Source organism: Colletotrichum paranaense (assembly GCF_030867605.1).
Source record: "Colletotrichum paranaense strain IMI 384185 chromosome Unknown Scaffold_21.1, whole genome shotgun sequence".
In the NCBI taxonomy this organism is placed as follows: Eukaryota; Fungi; Ascomycota; class Sordariomycetes; order Glomerellales; family Glomerellaceae; genus Colletotrichum; species Colletotrichum paranaense.
Window position 1 is genome coordinate 320400 of NW_026848979.1, and position 20074 is coordinate 340473.

A 20074-nucleotide genomic window follows, 5' to 3' on the forward strand; every position below is an offset into this window, starting at 1 on the left:
GCCGAGCGGCTTTCAACCGCTCAGGTATGCCCTCCTTCGCACTTCGGCCTCTTTGATAATCTCGGCTGCCAGGCTCAGACTCGGGGCCAGTGTCGAGTATCGCTCGATCTCCATGACCACGTCGTTGATGATCTGATCGATGGTTTCCCTGTGGGGAACGAGGGTGAGGAGGATACTGCTCAAAGAGGGTGACATGGTCGCACCCATGACCAGTAGCGTTTGCGATACGATGGAGAGCGCTCCCTGCCACAGGTATGGCATGTGTCCGGCGTGACTGCGGCGAGTTAGCGTTATGACAAGAAATGATTCAGCACTTGAGCTTACTGTTGTGAAATGTGCTCCAGCTGCCGGATGGAGGCTTCCAGGCACTTGTGGCAACTGTCACGCACCGCGGGGTCCAGGACGGCCTGCTCATTGTCCAATACGGCCAAGATGTACGGGCGGTAGATGATCGTCCGGCAAGCAAAGAAGCGCAAGCGCAACACGGTCTGCACCGGATCGGAGAGGAGGGTACGGGTGAAGGGGAACTGCAGCGGCATCGGCAGGCTCTCGTACCATTGCGTCAGCTGAAAGTCGAGCTCCGCCACCACCGGCTCCAGGCTGGTTGTGGAAGCCATCGAGTCTTTTGAGTAGATGAGCTGGCTGACCCTGTTGAGGAGCCGCCGCAGGGCAATCTCGGCGAGGAAGTACCAGAGGTCGTCCCGGCCAATCGCTTCTTGCTCCTCACCCTCAAAGCCGCCAGGAAGGCCGACGTTCTCCTCAAATTGAACGACGCCCGAATGTGGCAAATCCAGCTCGGCCAAAAGATCGCTCTCAAACAAAAGTGAGTTCCAGTAGATTCGCTCAGTGAGCTCCCGCTGATTGGGCGGGACTCTGTTGGGGGACATGAGCAAGAGCTGAAGTTTGGTACTGGTGGTGCAGAGCAGATTCCAAGCCTCCAAGGGCCGCACCAGGTAGAACAGATAAGCCGAAGCCAGCAAGTGGCACTGCGCCGCCAGGACGTTGTTGGACGTCATCATACCGGGCAGCAGCGCCCACGCGGCCGTAAAGTACTGCAGCCCGGGAGCGTCCTCTCCCGGGACGATGCGTGAGATGCTGCCTCTCAAACTCGCTTGACCCAGGGCCAGGACCAGCAAGACGATGCAGCTCTCGGCGCCCTCGCGGAAGCCGTTGGAGAGGGCTGTTCGATAATGGCTTCTCCACGTGTACGGGTTGACGCAGGCGTACCAGACATTCACCCGCTCAAAGTAGGCCTCGATGTAGGCAGTCGTATTGGATAGGTCAACACACGGCGTCTTTGTGAGCGAATGGAGAGGCTCGCGGGCCATTTCCAATTGGAGCAGGACTTGCGGGTCATAGGGGCGAGAGACGAGGTCGCGAATGAGAGGCCACTGCAATAGGTGAAGCGCCGCGTTTGTATGCATCTTGGGCATGGTTGAAATGTTTGTCGGGTTGTTCCACGTGCCCAGGCCGCCGTTGGGGATGATGGAGACGGCGTTGCCTGAGCCTGGTATGCCCATCAAGCTGTCCCCGTTGAGGCCTGATCCGTTGCTCATCGACGGCGACTCTTGGTTCATGGCGATGCCGTTTCCCTGTCCGGCGACCATGTTCATCTGCAGCAGGCTTTCAATACGGTTGAGGCGCTCGAGAATCAGCTTATCCCCGGCATCCAGCTTGATGCCGGGTTCTCTGTAGACACACTCGGCGCCCAGCTCGGCGCAGAGCTTACACTTTGGTTTTGTGCCATCGCAGCGAGACTTGCGGGAGCGACACACTTCACACTGTCGTTGGTCAGCTCACAATGTCTTTCACACTGATCAATTCACATACTGCAATAGTGGCCCTCCTCCGTGGGTAGTCGATGCCAACGTCCGTGTTCCTCCTCTTTAGCGGGTTGGACCCCTCGTCGCTGGGCGCCTTGTGCATGCCATTGGTCAGAGCATCGGGACGGTTCTCGGAGGACTGAGACATGTTCCGGGCTTTTTGCACGGAACCTAGGAAGCCATCTCTGCTGAAACTGGGCGTCCTTTGCACCTTGAGCGAGGCGGGTGACTTGAGAGGGTGGATGCCGTTGGTCATGGAAGGTGAGGGAACGTCGACGTTGAAGGCATCGCGCGACGGGACGGGAAAAGACCTCCCCGCGTTGCCGTTGCCCGTGGCCGAGCGCGGGGAGTCACCCGTCGACGACGGGGACATGGCGTGCTGCGTCTGGAGACGAAGAAGCTTGGTGGAAGACGTGGTGGGCAGATGGTGGTGCGCCGCGATAGCGCAGCTCAGGCGGGGGTGGATGGATGAGTGAAGCGGCGACTTGGGGGGGCTTGGTGGCTAAATAGTTGCGATGCACTGGCGGTTTGCGAGGCTGCAATCGACAAAGACCGGACCGATGCGATTAGGTTCGGCTGAACGGGGGGTGCGTGACTCGAGGCGAAAGGTGTCAGTCAGACCAGGCTCGAAGGTATCGCGGTGTTTCACAACTTCTTTGGAGGTGCCGTAGGAGAAGGGAGCAGACGACGGAACAGAGAAGGCGAGAAGAGACGAATGCACGGCTGTGGAGCAGTAATTATGGGAGAATCACCGAGGCGGAGGAGGGGGGGGGGGAGGGAAAATAAAATGCGGAGGAAGCAATCCTATGGCGTTGTTGGTGTCGGATGGCCAAGGATGGGCAGCAAGTCGCTGTTGAGGGTAAAAAGAGACACTCGTCTGAGTGCCCGCAGGTGAGCAGAGGGGAGCTCTAGGCCAGCTTCATCCCCCTTTGCCCCGGACCCCGGCTTGGAGTCGTTGGAGCGAGAATCCATCGGATTGGTGCGTCGTGACAGTTACCCCATCCCGCAGCGGCAGACATCAGGCGAGGCCAGGCCAACCAGAGCCGACGGTTGCAACGGGCATGGGACGAAACGGGCATGGGATGGGATGGGATTCGGGGAGAGGATGAGATGGGGAACAAGGGTCAACGGCGCACGCTAAGCAGAGGGGCCGTCGCTTATACCTACACAGTGAGGTAGCGCGGAAGAAGCATCTTGGTGTGCTGCCGGTTTGTCCATGTTTGTCCATCGTGGGTGTTGGAAGACATGTGTTCTTTGCGTTGACAACCTCATGCCGTACCGTAGGTACATTGGGTGAATTTGATGTCGTTGGTAACAAAAGTATTGATCCGTGCCTTAATTCCGTTCCGAGTTTACGGCATCCATGGGGAAAGTGCCCTCAGTGTCGATCGGCCCTGCCAATCTGGGGGAGGGGCCACGACTACATCAATAAAGTACCTTGAGTGTTTGACCTGAGGCAAGTGCTCCCCGGAGCGGGGGAAACGGGAAAGTGCCTTCCTGCCTTCTTTGGAGTCATTGAGGGTATCTCCTTCCTCTCGTCTGCGAGTTCTATAAGTACGGATACAAAATACCTGGCTTACTAAGGCCAGTGGGCATTTCGAACCTCCCTCGTAATTTTACACACTTCACGTTGCAACCTCGTTCCATTATCCATGGCCACAACTCCATAACGAATGAAGCCCAATCCCGAGTCTCTCCCGTTGTCTGCCGTGTTCTTGTGTGGCCCCAGTCTCCCCTCTCTGCCTGTACCTGCATGTCGACTCCCTTCGTCACGCTCACGGTTATTCGTACACTTTGACGAGACTTTGTCCAAGTAGGTGGCAGCATCCCTGTCAACTTCATTTCGCTCCCGCCACTCTACCAAGCTCGACTAACACCTCCAGGTTCTAGAAATCCCTCGGGCCCAATCTAGACAACACCAGCTGTGCCGCTGTCAAAAGATGGGGCTGCGAGAGATTGTCTCGCCATGTTAGCAAGACCCTGTCATGGTGCTCAACAGTCCTACAACGCCAGCCAGGTCATGAGGGGTGGTGGGCGAGAACCGCCGGAACGTAGATTAACCACCACCCCTCCAACACCCAAATCGGGACGCTTCTCCAAACAAGATTGACGAGCTCCCGCCTCGCTCTCATGCGTCCGAGGCCAGGGTTCATGAGCAGTTGATGTCGCTGAGTAGCTGATTCTTCACGAGAGATTTTGGACGGTACCCCAAAAGGAAAAAGAAATCGACTTACGAATCACTCACTTCGACCAAGATTCATCACGACGGTCCGCAATCTACCTACGCATATCTTCCCATCTCGCGAGTTCGTCCCCGGGAGAGAATCCGGGGTCGGACGGGCGAACGGCCGGCCGTTTCCCTGGCACACCACACATGGCGATGGATGCCCCACACTGTAAGTCCCTCCCGACTACCCGCTTCCGGGGTTCTAATTCGTTACCAGACTTTGACACTCTGTAGTTTTGCTGCATGTCGACCGACCAGGCCAAGAAGCAGCATTCCTCTGCCGTGTCTGTCGGAACCTTTCTTGAGTGTATACCGGTTGACAACCCCGGGATCACGGTCGTGTCGAACCAGACATTTAACGATGACTCTGTTCCGTCACTCGAAATGCCAGCCGCGGACGGGTACCTTCTTCGTGGAATCTGGAGTTGAAACCGAGTATTCTACTATTAATCTTAGACTTCTGAGAGTACGACATCAAAATCCTCAGCTTCCACAAGAAAGAACCAATCGTATTCCTTACGTCCGCCATGAAGTAGGTCGAAAATGCACTCGCGTTGCCTCAAGTGTCGGTCTGGAGAATTCCATTCGGCTGCGCTTTTACATTGCGTCGGTACTCATCCAAGTGTGACTTTCAATATTGTGTTATCACTCCGCTCCCGCGACTCTGGTCTTGTAAGTTGACGTGCGCATCAGAACGCGCAGCTTCACATGGACCAGGTATCTATCTTCCCGCCCGCCTTTCGGGTTCCCTTCTGACCCAGGCCTGCAGACGATGGCCCACCCGGGGATCCGAGCTTTACTCGAACGGGGTCAGCCACTTCAAGCACGTTGGCTTGCTCGCGAGCCGCCCCTCGGTTACCGGATTAGGAGCCCGTCATCTTCCCAACTCGGGTTACTGACCTTCCTACGTAGCCAAGGGGCGTTTATGATTCACGACGCGCATAAGCGAGTGAGAGTTTTCGGGTGTATGATTCCTGTGTCATGGGTCTCGAAATGTCCAACATGTCATTGAGGTCAGTACGGGCCCAGACTGCCTATACACCAGAGTTTGATTTCGTTGGTATCTAACATCTACTCGTGGTATACAATTCAAGGAGATGCAAGTTGTTTCATGCCGCTACGCACATGCTAAACGCCTACTCATCAAAAATAACGGCAGTCACTTCGCCATCAACCTTGGCGCTCGTGAGAATCTCTCCCAGCTTGCCCGACGCGGCATCACGGCTAATCACAACGACACGGCTGTCGGACTGCAGACCAACGGCTACGAGGTCGCCCGCCTTGCTGACGGAGAACTGGCGCGGGATGCGTCCACCGGCAGGGAACTTTTGCAGCAGCGTAAGACCGCCCGTCTTGGCGTCAACGGTGAAGGTGTTGAGCGAGTCGGAGGGGATCTGCGCGCCCTCGCCGGGAGTGTCGGGGTTGCTGATGCTGAAAGCCGAATCGTTGCGTGACGAGACGGTCAAGAACTTGCCATCGGACTGTTTTGTTAGTATGCATTGAGACTTCATACAGAAGAACGTTGACTCACAGAAATCCAAATCTCGGCGGCGCTGGCACCGGCAGGCGCAGAGGCACCAGCTCCGTAGGTGGAGCCGGAAAACACCTCGGTGAAGCCGAGCGTCTTGTTCTCGCGGTAGGCGACGTCGTAAGCGGTGACGGTGTTGGCAAGCTCGCTAATGAGGTACAGGTACGTCTTGCCCTCGGGGGTGACGAGGAACTCGACGTGGCGGGGTCCGCTGTCGGGGGCGGCGACGAGGGAGTCGACGGCGACGAGGTTGTTGGCGCCATCAACGGCAAAAACGCGGACGAGGTCGGCGCCCAGGTCGGGAACCAGGACGAACTGGCCCTTGGGGTCCAGGAAGACCTCGTGCGGGTGCGGGGCGTCCTGGCGCGACGGGTTGGGGCCGGGAGCCGACATGTTGAACGTCTCGGACTTGACGGGCGTGAGGGCCGCCGGGTTGGAGATGTCAAACCAGCTCACAGAGGAGCCGCCGCTGGCAAAAGTTAGCTCGTGCTCGTCGTCAACAAACATCAAGACATACTACTGAGCGATGGCGAGGCCTTGGCCCTTTTCGCCAAAGACAACGGCGCTCACGGGACCGCTGATGGTCTCCGTCTTGGCCAGCTGCTCCAGCACACCGTCGGCGCCGGTCTTGAAGGACGAGACGGTGCCGACATTGGTTGTAAGACCCTCATCCGTGCAAAACAGCCTCCCGTTGGCCTTGTCGAGCTGGAGCCACGATGGGCTGGGCGCGCAGCCGTTGGAAGAGGAGAGCGACTGCAGGGTGGACTGCGTGGCGTTTGCGCCCGACAGAGTGAGGTTCAGGGTGGTGATGGCGCCGCTGTACGATGAGGCGTAGAGGAGGGTGGCGGCCGCCGGAGAGGAGAGCAGCAGCGGCACGAGGCCGGCCGGCGCAAAGAGGTCTCGCAACATGCTGGGCAAATACTGGACGACGAACGAATGTCTGTGTTGGCAAAACAGCTGCACGGTGAGAACGAGGCACGGAACGAGTGTGACGACAGTGACGAGTGCGAGCACGGGACGGAGAAGAAAAGGACGACGACGACGACGAGGTCTTGAACTCGAGGAGCGAAGACGGCCCATTTTCGCGTAAGACCCCTCAAGGTCCCAGGGGCAAGGACGGAGTCTCCTCTGAATGTGTCAACGATTGTCGCCCGTAGACCTTGGTTCCCTGGTCATGCGCTCACTGCCTTGGTAAAGCCGGGACCTGGACTTCGAAACGGGACCCGGTTGCCTGTTTGGGACGGTGAACGGGATTCTTCCGTGCTTCTGTGGCTAACCTTAATGCCCACAGAATACTTGTACAGACTTCACAGCGTACGGACACTACGGCGGAGTAGTCGGAGTGCGGTGCGGACACTTTCCAGAAGACAGGCTCAACCCTGAAGCGACGTTAGCAAGGTGATGGGCTTCCCCTGTAATGAAAACGTCCGGCCAGGGGTAGTTCACGGTATTTTCGTCTGGTTCGATGATAGAGTTTGTCTGGGAGATTCAGGTTGAGTACCTCGAGACAACCGCCCCTTTCTGTTCCTGTACAGCGTACCGGCAGTATGCCACAGAAGGACCAGACAGCTTCCCGCAGCACACAACTCGACGAACCGCACCTCGTCTTTGGATGGCAAATGTTCGTGTCACACAAACTCTGAGAAAAAGGGTGTCGAGTTCGAGGTGGAGAAGGTTACTTTGACTTCCACTCGTGTGCCGATGCGGAGAATGTGGAGAAAAGAGGAGGAGGAGCCCAAAAGGACTGGAGGAGGCGGAGAGGTGAGGGGGAACCACGGAGATGCAGTCGGCCCAATCGGCGCCGCTTGTTGATTTCCTGTGGGTTTTCTCTCTCGTTCGTGGGGTTCTGAGAAATTTCCCAATTTGCGGTAATTTATGATGCCGTCCCCAGCACGGGAGACGGTGAACACTGACCACCACAGGCACGGGACGATGCCGGCGCCCAGTGAGGTCTTGGTCGAGTGTGGCATCACTCGAATCACGGATACATCACCAAAAAGTCAAACCCCTCGTCTGCCATCCGACCGAGCCGCCCGGCAGTCGAACGGCCGTGCGCCTCTGCATCGAACCTCGAGAGTGACGCTTCGCCAATCACCTTCTTGTCGGATTTCAACTGGCCAGAATGGCAAGCTCGCATCATGATGTGCCATGTGGCCTCCCCCGCACTCCGATGCAAGCCACGGCCAACCTTGTCTTCTTCTAGCGTTGCCTCCGGCTTGCCGTTTGTGAACTGCGGGATCGTCGTCGCACAGAAGCTTACTCTTATTCTGCATGTCTAGGTCTGCCATGTGCCGGGCCATGTGCACCACACGGTGCCTGGATTTACAGGGACGAACACTCGCATGCCGCACGAGGTATATCAACAGCCATCAGAATGCGTTAAAACGAGCCTGACGACGTGCGAGCTCTCCATCCTGGGTCATGATCACATCAAATCTTGACTCTTTGGCACACATGGGCGCTGTACCAAGACGGCGTGGACATTACGAACTGAGCAAACAATGCTCCAGGTCTCCCCTCGGAGTGATATCAAGTACCGCAAGAGCCCAGACTATAGCTTACTATAGCTTCATGCGGGGGGCGTAGCATTGTCCCCATACTCAACCATCCCAACGCCGGTACCGCCTCTTCTTTGCCTAAACTCCAAGCCAATCGAATCTGCGAGAGAGGGTCATCTTGCGGGTGGTTATGCACGACTCACCTCGGGACCGTGTGCACCAGGAATGCCAGGCCGTCCTTCCGTGCCGTGTCTCTCGCGGGGGCTCTCCTACTTGCTGTGCCGTGAGACTGTCAATCTTTGCGTACCAAAAAAGTGTTGCGAAAACAAATCGCTGCAGCGCGGTCACTGTTATTTTTCTCTTTCTCAGGCTAAGGTAACTCACGGACGCCCATCCACACGCTCTTGTTTCCCATCCTCGATTCCTGTTCGTTGCGCCGGGCATCGGTCGCCTCTCGGGCCAAGGTAAACCGACGTGCATAATACCAAGTCATCAATCTGAATGTGTGCGCCAACTTTTCCCTCCTAATGTTCCAGTACGATTGCAGATCACGAGCGTAAGGCCCAACGCCTGATGCTTAGGCCTTCTCAAAGGTTGTAGGAGTGCTGTTCCCCTTGGAGTGAGACAGACTGTAGGGTGCCTATTGAACGTCAGTTTGTGTCATATGGACAAGCACGAGTAACTCACCAGAACCTGCTTGGCATTGCAGATTCGCCAGGCCATCTTTCTGACGTTGCCGTCGGCGGGCACGATGGCGGGGGCGAATTCGATACCAAACATTTGGTGGATGGCGTAGACGATTCTCTTGGCATACTTGCCATCGCGCTCGACGTGGCCGCCAAAGGGCTCGTCAACGGTGGTGGGCGCAATGTCGTGGTCACGGTCACAGCAGTTTTGCACAAGAGGCAGCAAGGCTTGCTCGACGGCCTTTTCGTACATGCCGTTGGCGTCAACCTCGACATCGTCCTCATCGAATTTGCCGATGCGGATCTCAAAGGGCTGCGAGATGGTCATGACGTGGTGGTTGCCGGCATGGTGGTACCGGAACTCAAAGACGCCCTGAGTCCACCACAGCCGATCGCCCTCAAAGATGACCTCGCCCTCGACAATGTCGGGATCCGACGCGTCCTGCTGTTGAGCCGGTCGATCGGGGATCAAGATGGCCTTGTCGGCGGTGGCCGCATCATAGCTGCCGGGAGTCGTAGGCACCCACCGGCCTAGGGACGGCACCTCTGTCGCTTCTCTGGAGCGGTTATCGGTAACCATGTAGAGACCAATCCAGTCCTTGCTGTCGTGCTTTGCGGGAGCGCGCCACTTAACTTTCAAAGGGGCGCCATATTCAAAGATCATGGTCTCGACACCGCGTTGGAATCGGGCCGTCAGACCCTCCTTGCCCGTGGCACGCTCATTGGCGGCTGATAGGCTTGAGGGGGTGCCTTCTACGGAGAGGGAGTAGAGTTTAGGGTCTAGCCCAGCGAGATCCGGAGACAGGCGTGTGACGGTCAGACGAGCCGGGTACTTGTTGAACAGGGCCGAGGTGTCGCGGACGATCGTCTTGATGCCGGAAGCGAACTTGGGGCGCGCGGTATCGAGGAACTCCTCAATGAACTGTGCCGTGTCGTCAATCACCTTGTCGACACCGCGTTGCCAGCCCTGGACGGGCGGTGGCAGCGAACGTTTGATAAACTTGGTCAGGCCAGCCTCTTGACGAATGCCGCGACCATACGTCTTCTGCATGTGCGGCTTCTCAATAAAGTTGATGAAGCCCAACGTAAACAGCTGGCTGACAAGAGCCATGACGAAGATGGCTCTGCTCCATGTAATGAGGGCAGAGCCCCAGAGGCCAGCAGTGCCAAAGATGCGCTCGGGGTTGTTGAGGAAGCGGTAGATGGACTTGTATGTCAGCCTGGCGGTGGAGTCGTAAAAGAAGTCACCGTAGAACCAGCCAAACTCGCCGAGGGAGTCGTACACGCTGATAAATGTCCAGACCTGGAGGGAGACGAGGCCGACTCCGACCACGTGCTTGAGGAGGACCCAGCCGTACGCCCAGTCCTCTGGCGGCGAGTACATCTTCCAGCACGCGGCGATGAAGGATCCCGTGCACATGACAGAGCTCACATGGTACATGCCCTTCCACTGATTCCATGCCTCAGTGTGGCTCTCGCCGTACTTGAGGAAATGTCTCGTCCAGAACTTATTGCGGGACTGCCACGCGAGGATGGCACCCAGGCCGAGGTGATACCACACGCGCCAGAACAGAGCGTGCAGTAAGAACAGGACTTGGTACACCGACGTCGATGGGGTCACAATGGTCAGGACGGCCATGTAGAAGCCGAGCAACAGAACCGAGGTATCTGTGATGCGGAATAGGTCGAGGTTGTTCAAGCCGATCAGGTTGTGCACCTGCGCGGGCGCTTCGGGCGACGACTCCTGGGCCGTGGCAGCCTGGTCACCCACGATTTCATCGTTGATGGCGACGAGCTCCGGCTGGCCGGTAAGCGGCGTCGAGGCAGTGCGCTTACGCGGGGCAGGCGGGTTGTACGTCTTCTCGATGTGCGGGTTCTCAACAACGACGAGGAAGGCGAACTGGGCGAGATGGGCAATGATTGAGATGAAGAGGACCTCATAGCTCGCAGCCATCATGGAAATGCCGTAGTAGCCAGCGTAGCCAATGGAGTACATGGGGTGCGGGGCCATCTCAAAGACGCCGTCAAAGGTCAGCTCCTGGTCGACGAGGTAGAAAAAGTCACCCCAGTACCAAGCGTAGTCCTTGACGACGCGGTGGGCATCCAGCTTGACCCAGAGATTGAAGAGGACCAAGAGGATGCCGATGGACCATCGTCCAAAACCGACAAAGGGGTTCTCGCCGGCGGGTGTGCGACCGCAGATCACGGCAAAGAGGCAGTAGGAGACAAAGTCACACATCAAGATCAGATCGACGACACGGCGGAAGACTAGCCAGGTGTTGTACTCCATGGGGGCTTTCTCAAACTCGTAGTCCTCGGGGATCTTGGCCTCGAGCTCACGCTTCAATATGTTGTAGAGCCAAGGACGGGGTTGTTTTCCCGACGAGGGGTGCTCAAAGAGCTTCCATCTCGCGGCCCACGTCTCCAGCCTGCGGTGGTTGGACTGGATGGTGAGGAGGTATCCAATGCCAATGTTGTACGAGGCTCGCCAGAAGAGGAAGACGAGCGCGAACAAGGGACGCTTCAGGTTGCCGGGCACAAAATAGGCCGCAACAATCTGGAGGGCGAGAATGGCCAAGACGAGCAAATCGGAGAGGTTCTTGGGCTGTCTCGGATCGAGCAGCTGCGACACCATGTCGTGCGTGGTGGGGACGGTGAAGACTAGGCGATTGTCAGTCGACAGCAAGTAAAGCACATCACCGCGAAACCCACCTGTGCCATCGGGAGTTCGACCAAACGTCTTGTTGGGCTTTTGCAGTGAGTCTTCAGACTGGTCGTCCGCGGCGGCTGAGGGGTTTAGACCATCCTCGCCGTTGCCAGCCGCGGACGTCCGCCTCTGGCGCTGACGCAGAGAGCCGACATCACTTGCGAGGGGCGCGGCGGAAGAGCTCATGCTAGGCCAAGGGCAGGAGCAGCGTAGCAATCGACAATGCCGATGGAGGGGTTTAGGTTATTTTCACACGCAGGGGGGTCGGTAAGGGCGTTGTGCGATGATGATTCTGTTGCTCAGGCTGTCCATGAGCCGCCAGTGTCAAGGTTGACTTTTTGTGTGCGCGAGAAACGAGCAGGAGCAATGCAAGAAGAGCAAGAGTTCAGGCGAGGAGAGAGGAGGAGAGAAGACAGGCGAAGAGGCAAGACGTTGGGAAGAAGGACGACGTGGAAAGAACGTCACAGACAAGGGTTGAGGGTGCAGCTGGAGGTTTCCAATGGGAGGCAGCGTTGTGAGGAAGCACTGGGAAGGTACGGTACGGAGGCACCTACCGCACTTACACTGTACGACCAGCCCCACTAGTCCGGCGGGTTAGGTTTGGTTCCTGCTGATTTGGATTGGTTTGGATTGAGAAAGCCCGCCCGTCCCGCAACTGTTGAATTCGTCTTTACTCGCTACATTGTGCAAGTACCGTGGGGAATGAGAAAAGTACACTTGAACTTGGCATGTGATCCGTGGGCAGCCGCAACACTGGAGTGGACATTGAAGTCGAGCATTTGAGCCGCCTGCGCGATTCAGCACCGGCAGGAGCTCTTGAAGATGGAAGGCACCAAGGGTCCAATGAGAGGTCCCACGGATGACATCCGATTACATTGCCTCGAAAGGTAGCTATAATGAGCTACCTACCTCCGCAACATCTCGCGGCAGATACCTAGATCATTTGAACAAAGAAACTGGCCTGAAGTTTCGCACTAGCACTGTACAGACGGAGGTCAGACACCACTTGCACACGTGTGGTTACTGGTGGCCCTAAGCACCCCCTGCGCAGGGTAAGGTGTTGAGAAAGAAAAATCCTTCAACCTTCCAGCGTCTTCCCTCTCGTTCGAGCGGGAAAGCGCAAATGCGGGAGATGCAGCAGCGCCTTCTTCGTGCCTGTATACCATTGGTACCTCAGGCAACCTGGACTGCAGAGCGACTTACCTTCCTCTACAAGTCTACAGCGTGAGCGCGCCACGCCTAGCACAGGTGCGGGGCTCTTGCCTACGGTTAGCGGAGCAGCGACCTAATCCCAACATGGTCTAGCGTCATGGTGCTTGAGCGCTTTAAGCGAGGGCCCTTCGACGCTCGGACCAGCTAATGTACAAGCTCACTCGAGATCATGCACGTGCCGATAGGAGACCTCTCGACGATAAGCTTTGAGTCTGTCAACAAACATCACCGCACTTTGACGACAGTTTCTCGAGTGATAATCAAGGTCAACACTGTATCGAACTGGATGACGCACGACAGATCGATGGTGTGTAACATTGATCAAACCCGTTGCATCAGCAACACTTGAAGCGCAAGGCTTCACGAGCTCCAAGCGGAGCCAGCGAAGACGGGAAGAAGACCATGGACACAAGGAAACACCCTTCAGGAGGCACAACGATGTAAACCCTTCCCATCAACGTCCCTTCACTCAAATCACGCGAATCCAAGCGCGACACGCGTTTTGATTCTGTTGTCATGCTACCACGAGGCGACTGCTCGCGACCACTCATTCGCCAGGCGGCTCCCATGATGGAGGCATCCCTGGACGGCTGTCCGGGGTACGCCGGTCGTTTGCATGAACTTCTAGAATGACTACCATCAAAACACAACCCACACCACCAGGGCCCCTTCCTGGGATCGGGACCAAATCAAATTTGTCGCGTTTTTTTTTCAGTGTTCATTTATATGCGCTTTTGCAAAATGGGTTGCCCAGCATCGTTCGGTAGTTGTATAAAGACGAGCCGGAAGAGTCACCGGCCCTCCTGCTCTGCTTTACAAGTGATTTGCTCGCAAACAGTCTATAGTGACTTGTATACATTCATTCCATATACACATACAACAAGCTCTTAATTAATTACAGCCTGACCACACAAAATGGCCCGCGAAACCCCAACGTCCTCCATCGCCGGCGACTCCAAGCCCCTCCCTAAACGCCCCGGCACCTCGGGCACGGAAAACCTCCTCCGGACGAACCGCCGCCAGGCCTCGGACAACTACCAGCGCGCCCAGCGTGCCGAGCGAGCCTACCGCGCAAAGAAGCGAGCCACCGCCGCCCGCGCCGACCTCTCGGACGCCAAATCGCACTACGCCGAGTGCTTCAAGCACCTCAGCCGCGGCCTCGCCGTCACCTTCAGCGCCGTCAAATCGCTCCCCTACGTCTTTGACGAGCGCCAGGAGGCGAGCCGTCAAAAGGCAGAGGCCAAGAAGAAGCAGCGCGCCCTCGAGAAGAAGAAGAAGCTCGAGGAGAAGCTCGCGAGGGAGAACGCCCAGGCTGATGGTGCTGAGGGGGATGCCCCCGCGGACGGCGATGCCCCTGCTGCTGAGGAGGAGACGCCCGCTGCTTGATGGACTATCCGCAGAGTCGAGTCGATTACGTGGTTGAAGGGGATCAGAAACTGAGGTCTTTGTGCAGAGGTTCCTAGAATGGGATCTCTGTGCGAAGGTCTTCCTCTTCTTCGCCGCTTGGAACTTGCTCTGCGACGGGATCCTCCGTTCGCGCCGGCGCGACAATGACAACGACAAAAATCGACACAACAGCTTCATCACCAAATCGACCACCACTAGCCAGAGATGGCACTCGCTCGTTCTTCGCCCTCGCGGCACCCACACTCGCTATACTTCGTCTACACGACACAAACCAACCAAACAACCCACCCCCTTTTCCTTTACTGTCTACTCATCTCCTATTGTTGTCTCTGAATACACTTTTCACGGCCTTGAACGAGATAATGATGACGGAAACCAGCACGAAGACTGAAACTCTTCTATTAATATATACAACATCTCTACATCCACGAGGAGTCTCGGCTGTTCCGTGTTTACATCCGGCGTCTCGTTGTTGGAAAAATGCTTGTTTTTTGTAATCATCGTTTACTATCTTTATACTACTTTTTCTTTGTCTTAGTCTGTGTGGTTTGAGTTCGAGTTGTGGAAGAAAAGGGGCGGAAACGGAGTCGAGTCTGGGTTTCCTATCAGGTACCTGCTTTGTATTAGTTACAGTATTTCAAATCATGGTTATGCTAAACGTCAGTTCCGTGATCTGTGAGTTTCGAATATCGTAGTCATCATGTGGCGGGTTCTTTCATCAAGCAATGTCCTCACACATACCCAGAGTCCCGTGAGATCATGTCTTTGCATTTTCCATGAAAGAGAAAATAAAAACGAGGGATGTAAAAAACTACCGTTATCCCCAAAGCGGATGCCAAATTTTTGTAAACCCGTATTGCCGTAGCCGTGTCTCCAGTAGTAGCATCAAAACATTCGTTACCGCCATCTTCATCCCCATCTTCACCACCCTCGACCAACAGCTTAGGCCGCCTTCTTGGCGAACTCGACTCTGAGAATCAAGTGCTTGAAACCGAAACCATCCATCTTGGCCGCGGCCTTGACGGCGTCGCCCCGGTCCGCAAAGCTGATGAAAGCAAAGCCCTTGGCCAGTCCCGTCTCCCTGTCCTTGGCGAGGAACACACGCGTGACGCGTCCGAAGCGCTCGAACATGTCGCGCAGCTCCTGCTCCTCTGCCATTTCCGAAACCTGTACACAATTGTCAGTATCACAGCTCTCAAGACCACCAGGACTCCTCCGTCGTCAAGGGGGGTACGCACGTTGGTGACACGCAGCGTGGCGAGGTCGTCCCGCTCGCCGTACTTGCTGCCTCCCATCCTATCACCCGCACCCGCGCCGCCAGTCGCGCCAGCCCGGAGCGCAGGCGGGACGTAGCTGCCCTTCTTGGCACCGGCACCGCCAGCACCTCCGGCGCCGCCAGCCGCGGGGGCGGGGTCATCCGGTAAGCCCGCAGCGACGTCGGCGCCGTCGGCACCGACGGGCGCCATGGTGTCCTTGTAGGGACAGCGGGCCGTGAAATGCTCGCCGTTGCAGATACGGCACTTGACCTGCTTGTCCTTGAGCTTGTCCTTGAGGGCCTGGGCGCCGGGGTCCTCGCCCGCCTCCTTCTCGTCCTTGCGCCAGTTCGTGCTGGGGCGGAAGATGATGTTCTCGCCGACCGAAGTGGTGTCGGGAGCAGGGCCGGCCGGGTCCTTGGCGCTGAGGCCGAACTTGGACCACGTCTTGCGGTCGGCGACGCGCGGGTTCACCTTTTCGGTGTGCGTCGTGTAGCGGATGCGGCGGGTCATCTTCACCTTCTTGCCCTGGTCATTGTAGCGGAAGGTGATGATCGTCTTGGTGCCGTCCTTGTTGCTGATGGTCTGGGGCGCGGGGAGCTCGGTCGACGTCTCCTCGACGTCTTCGTCGTCGGCCCAGTCGTGCCTGAATGAGAGGGGTTAGCTAGCTGTCTTTTTTTTTCTCCCTTTCGTTCGGACAAAGTCGTGTGCAGGAGTCAAGCGTACTTGGTCTTGGGCGTAGCCATGTTGGGCAACCTTATCTTCTCGTATACGCTGTAATCGGATCCCGTTCTCGATATCGGTCGGATTCGTCAGAGGTTTGCAGTCCTGAAGCGGTTTGTCGCGGTGGTCAAATCGGTGGTGGGGTCTAGAACTGGAGGAATTTTGATGTTGATTGATTTTCGTGGTGCGCCACCAGAGACGGTGTGGGGCAGATGGCGCTAAGCCCTTTTTGGTCTCGCAACCGTTACCTCAGCCTCAGCGGTCCGACACACATGCTGTCAAGGCCATCTCACACTCATTTCACTCTTCCCTTTATGTATCAAATGTTCTTCATATTGTACTGCCTCAGGGCATAGTCTACTGCTACAAGTCATACACTGCGTCATCGGGCCCCTCGCAGGGAAATCTATCGCCTTTTCCCTTGTCATCCAAAACCAGCCGTGAGATGCACGTTCACCATTGAAAAAACACTCCGAGTGCCGTCCAGATGGCATATCATGGGGAGGGCGCCTTTTTATCCATAAAACGCCGATTTGCGCAGCAAAGGGGTATGACGCAAACAACAACAAAATAAAAGACATAGGAGATTCAACACCCGCGCCGCCATGGGCGGTTTTTATAGGCCATAGCCTGAAAGATAAGAAAAAAGATGTGGTCACATGAATCGAATCAAGGTGAATGACAGGTAGGTCACGCTTTGGAATGAGAGCGTGCCTTTTGAGGGATGGGCGGCAGCGCGCAGTTTGGCGGCGGTGCCGGCGGCGGTCCTTCGACCAGCTGAGGCATGCTGCGTCTTCCCAAGACGACCTTGGAGTGGTCAACTCGGAGCTGCTTGCTCGACGGAGTAGGAGGTGTTATCGGGGCCCGCGGCATGGATCGAGGCGACACAGAGTCTGACTCGGGCAGCATTGGGAGCCCAGTGGCTACGTCCTCGCTCCGTGGCGAGTAGCTCATGATAGAGTGTGCGCTGAGTCTCTGGGTGGCCCTCTGAGCCGGAGACTGGAACACAAACGACGACTGCGGACGGGGAGACGTGTGGGATGCTCCGCTCGACGAGGCCGGAGATGGTGTCTTTGACGGGAGGATAAAGGTTCGGAGTCCCGGCGACAGAGGCGACCCCTCCAGCTGGTTCAGAGACGGCGAGCTGGCGTACTTTCGCGGGCTGGCACGGATGGTGACCGTGACAGCCTGCTCCTTGGGGCAAAGACTTGTTTGCCGGGGAGGGAACTCCGCCATGCTATCGCGGCTCAGGTTCGGGCGCTCCCGTTCTTCCTCGCACACTTGCGAGAGTTCGGGGGCCTGCGCCGGAGACGCCGGTGATGGCTGATCCGCCACGATCGACAACGGACGGGCCATGGCAAGTGCCGTTGGCGGGGGTTTACGGGCGATCCTAGAAATAGAGTCGCGGTTGCTCCTCGTCTGCTCGGGGCTCGACGAGGGGCTCTTGACGGCGCTGTAGCGCCTACTCATGGGAACGCTAAAGTTGGCGGCCACATGCGCGAAGTCGGCCTCGGTATACGTGGACTGAGGTCGCGACATGGGAGAGCCGCGCAGCTCCAGATAGCCTGAAGTCTGCAGAGACTGTCTGCGGTCGAGGATGGCCGCGGCGTTGGGTCTGGGTCTCGCAGCAGGCAAGTCATGCTCTGCAGGAGGGAGGTCGTCTAGGTGGCTGCTGGCGAAGCTGTCGCGCACAGGGGAGCATGCGGGCGACGAGCCGGCCGAGGTAAGAAAGGTGCGCTGACCAGACGAGATGTACGAAAGCCGGTTGGTGCTGTCACGCAGGCTCTCGAGCTGCCGGCCATCATGGGAGATGATACTGTTGGTGGTGGAGATGTCGTCAATGGAGGGGTCGCGCGTCATCTCAGCGTCAATAATGGACTGGCGGCGGTCGTCCTCGTGAAGCCTGGCCTGCTCCAACTGAAGAGAAAAGTCTGGCGGCAGCACTCGCGAGAACCTGTCGGGGTCCCGTACAACCAGGGTCCTTTGACTCGGCTGCCCGCGGAACTGTACAATCTTGGGATCCGCCTTGGGCCGGCCCGTCTCCGAAAGGGTCTTCTTCCCGCCGAGCGACTCAATTTCCCGGCGCAGGATAGCGATCCAGGACTCCATCTCCTCGGCGCTCTCGAATACCATGAGGAAGTTGGCGGCGTGTCGCTTGTCGGCGGCGCGGAAAGGCAGGCGGGACAGCAACCCGCGCGAGTCCGCCGAAGAGACACCGTTCGATTCCATAGCCGAGGAAACCTGAAGAACCCAGTGCTTGCCGGGAATCGCGTCGCTGACGAACGCGGCCGAGTCCTTGCTGAGGTGCAGCACCTTTTCCGGGAGGCGATCAAAGTTGCCTTCGCCGTTGTACTGCAGCAGGTACCCGGACGTGCAGAGCACGTAGATCTTGGACGTCCACTCGAGCCTAACGGTGGACAGCGTTCGCAGGTGCTTCCTCCGCACCTTCTCGACGGCTCTGTCGGCGAGCTGCTCCTCAGCAAGCTCCGGGGTGAGGGCGAGGTGAGCCAGGTCCTCTCGGATGCTGACGCTGCCCTTGCGGTCGGTGAGACGGAGGATCACATCGGCGGACGTCGTGGCCGTGGGAAGCTGGGCGTGTTTGATGGCTTGGGGGTATGCCTGGAACAGTGGTGGGGGGTCCCAGGTTGCGAGGTTGCCGCGAGATGACCTCGCGGGGGCGTTTTGTGGCTTGGCCCTTTCGGTAGTGGTGGGCCGTCTCTGGAGGGAAGCGTCGTTGAACGGCACATTGTTGGTGGCGACAGACGTCGGTCGTGATGAGTTTGTGCCGGATATGGCGACTTCGGATCGCATATATGGCCAGTTGCTGATTTCCGCCAGCGAGGCGCGGATGCTATTGGGGCGACCCGTGTCAAAGTACGAGGCCGAGGGGTCGATTTCGCGGGACGCCTTTGCCCTGCCAAAGATGCTCCTCAGTCCCAGTCTCGAATCGCGCCTGCTAAGCCTGTTTTCGGAGCGCAGAGGAACGCGGTTCGACGAGTCTGCGGTGGCGGGTTCAACGGCGGGCGGTCGTGCTCTGCGGGACTGTGTTGCGCGGTACTGCAGCGTTTCCGCAAAGTTGGCAGCACTAGGGCTGCTTGGCTCGACATCGGCCATGACGGGGTTTTTTGTGTTTTACCTAGCCAGACGTTGTCGAGAGAGAAGTGTCCCGTGGTGAGAGCGCGGGCGGTGACGTGAGTATAAGACAGCTGGGGTGAAAGGCGAGAATGCGCATGGGCATAACAGAAGACGATGGGTGGATTTGGCAGTGCGAGTGGTAGAGCTCGGTAGGCATAAGAAACAATTGAACTGTTGGCAGGGTTTTGAAGTGGAACCTTTTGAACCCCGGCAACAGTCCGTCGAGGGTGGGTTTGGAAACGATGAAGGTCTGATGAGAAGGATGTTGTGAGGGGAGACCCAAAGAGGCGAGCGAGAGATGAGTGTGTGATATCTCGTTTTCTTGCGAGGCGGCGTGTCCGATATGAGCGTGTAAGACGGTACTATTGCAAGTAGACGCAGCGCGGCGGGAGGCTGAAAGCTGGAGGCTGGCTTGTACTCTTTGGTGTCGACAGAAAGAAGCAATTCACAGAACTGTGTTGTTGGTGGTTGGTTGAGATGGAAGTTGGTGGTGGGTACGATGTTGTCGGACTGAGAGAGGGCCTGCCTAACCGGGCCAGCTGCACCAAAGGGGGTCAGAATGGCAGATGGGGAAGAGAAGAGAAATAAAACGAGGCATCACCCGCGAAAAGCAGGAAATGGGAGGGCATTCGGGCGATAGTAATAATAACAACAATAACAACAATGGGGGAGGGGGACATTGACCACCTGCGGATGGATGTGCGGTGCAGCGTGGGTACCCGCGGTACCTGATGGAGCACAACGCTACAAGTGCAAGTGAGCTCGGCCACTAGGCCAGGTAGGTGGATTTTACTTTGCCGTTAGGGGAGCTGCTAGCCCAGCACAGGCGCACCCCGCCTACCTAGTCATGCTGCGTAGGTACCTGCTCAGGCGCA

General features: G+C 57.3%; 8 protein-coding genes across 8 annotated transcripts; 3 read left to right on the top strand and 5 right to left on the bottom strand.

The window, feature by feature from the left end:
• Positions 1–12: 12 nt before the first annotated feature.
• On the bottom strand, positions 13–2795 carry CPAR01_15821 (uncharacterized protein; the record flags this gene model as incomplete). Its single annotated transcript, XM_060500069.1, has 4 exons — positions 13–274; positions 325–1781; positions 1831–2317; positions 2695–2795. The coding sequence occupies 4 exons, from the start codon at positions 2793–2795 to the stop codon at positions 13–15; spliced, it is 2307 nt and encodes a 768-aa protein (XP_060341258.1).
• A 1412-nt stretch (positions 2796–4207) lies between these two features.
• On the top strand, positions 4208–4678 carry CPAR01_15822 (uncharacterized protein; the record flags this gene model as incomplete). The annotated part of the gene is made up of 1 exon (XM_060500070.1): positions 4208–4678. The coding sequence occupies one exon, from the start codon at positions 4208–4210 to the stop codon at positions 4676–4678; it is 471 nt and encodes a 156-aa protein (XP_060341259.1).
• Positions 4679–5186: 508 nt separating this feature from the next.
• CPAR01_15823 (uncharacterized protein) lies at positions 5187–6658 on the bottom strand (the record flags this gene model as incomplete). Its single annotated transcript, XM_060500071.1, has 3 exons — positions 5187–5531; positions 5582–6047; positions 6096–6658. 3 exons carry the CDS (start codon positions 6656–6658, stop codon positions 5187–5189), a joined length of 1374 nt encoding a protein of 457 aa, XP_060341260.1.
• A 385-nt stretch (positions 6659–7043) lies between these two features.
• On the top strand, positions 7044–7262 carry CPAR01_15824 (uncharacterized protein; the record flags this gene model as incomplete). The annotated part of the gene is made up of 1 exon (XM_060500072.1): positions 7044–7262. One exon carries the CDS (start codon positions 7044–7046, stop codon positions 7260–7262), a length of 219 nt encoding a protein of 72 aa, XP_060341261.1.
• A 1391-nt stretch (positions 7263–8653) lies between these two features.
• Positions 8654–11655, bottom strand: CPAR01_15825 (phosphatidylethanolamine N-methyltransferase; the record flags this gene model as incomplete). The annotated part of the gene is made up of 2 exons (XM_060500073.1): positions 8654–8716; positions 8764–11655. The coding sequence occupies 2 exons, from the start codon at positions 11653–11655 to the stop codon at positions 8654–8656; spliced, it is 2955 nt and encodes a 984-aa protein (XP_060341262.1).
• A 1941-nt stretch (positions 11656–13596) lies between these two features.
• CPAR01_15826 (uncharacterized protein) lies at positions 13597–14067 on the top strand (the record flags this gene model as incomplete). Its single annotated transcript, XM_060500074.1, has 1 exon — positions 13597–14067. The coding sequence occupies one exon, from the start codon at positions 13597–13599 to the stop codon at positions 14065–14067; it is 471 nt and encodes a 156-aa protein (XP_060341263.1).
• A 963-nt stretch (positions 14068–15030) lies between these two features.
• Positions 15031–16087, bottom strand: CPAR01_15827 (RNA recognition domain-containing protein; the record flags this gene model as incomplete). Its single annotated transcript, XM_060500075.1, has 3 exons — positions 15031–15255; positions 15327–15987; positions 16068–16087. The coding sequence occupies 3 exons, from the start codon at positions 16085–16087 to the stop codon at positions 15031–15033; spliced, it is 906 nt and encodes a 301-aa protein (XP_060341264.1).
• A 667-nt stretch (positions 16088–16754) lies between these two features.
• On the bottom strand, positions 16755–19178 carry CPAR01_15828 (peptidase family M20/M25/M40 protein; the record flags this gene model as incomplete). Its single annotated transcript, XM_060500076.1, has 1 exon — positions 16755–19178. The coding sequence occupies one exon, from the start codon at positions 19176–19178 to the stop codon at positions 16755–16757; it is 2424 nt and encodes an 807-aa protein (XP_060341265.1).
• Positions 19179–20074: the final 896 nt, after the last annotated feature.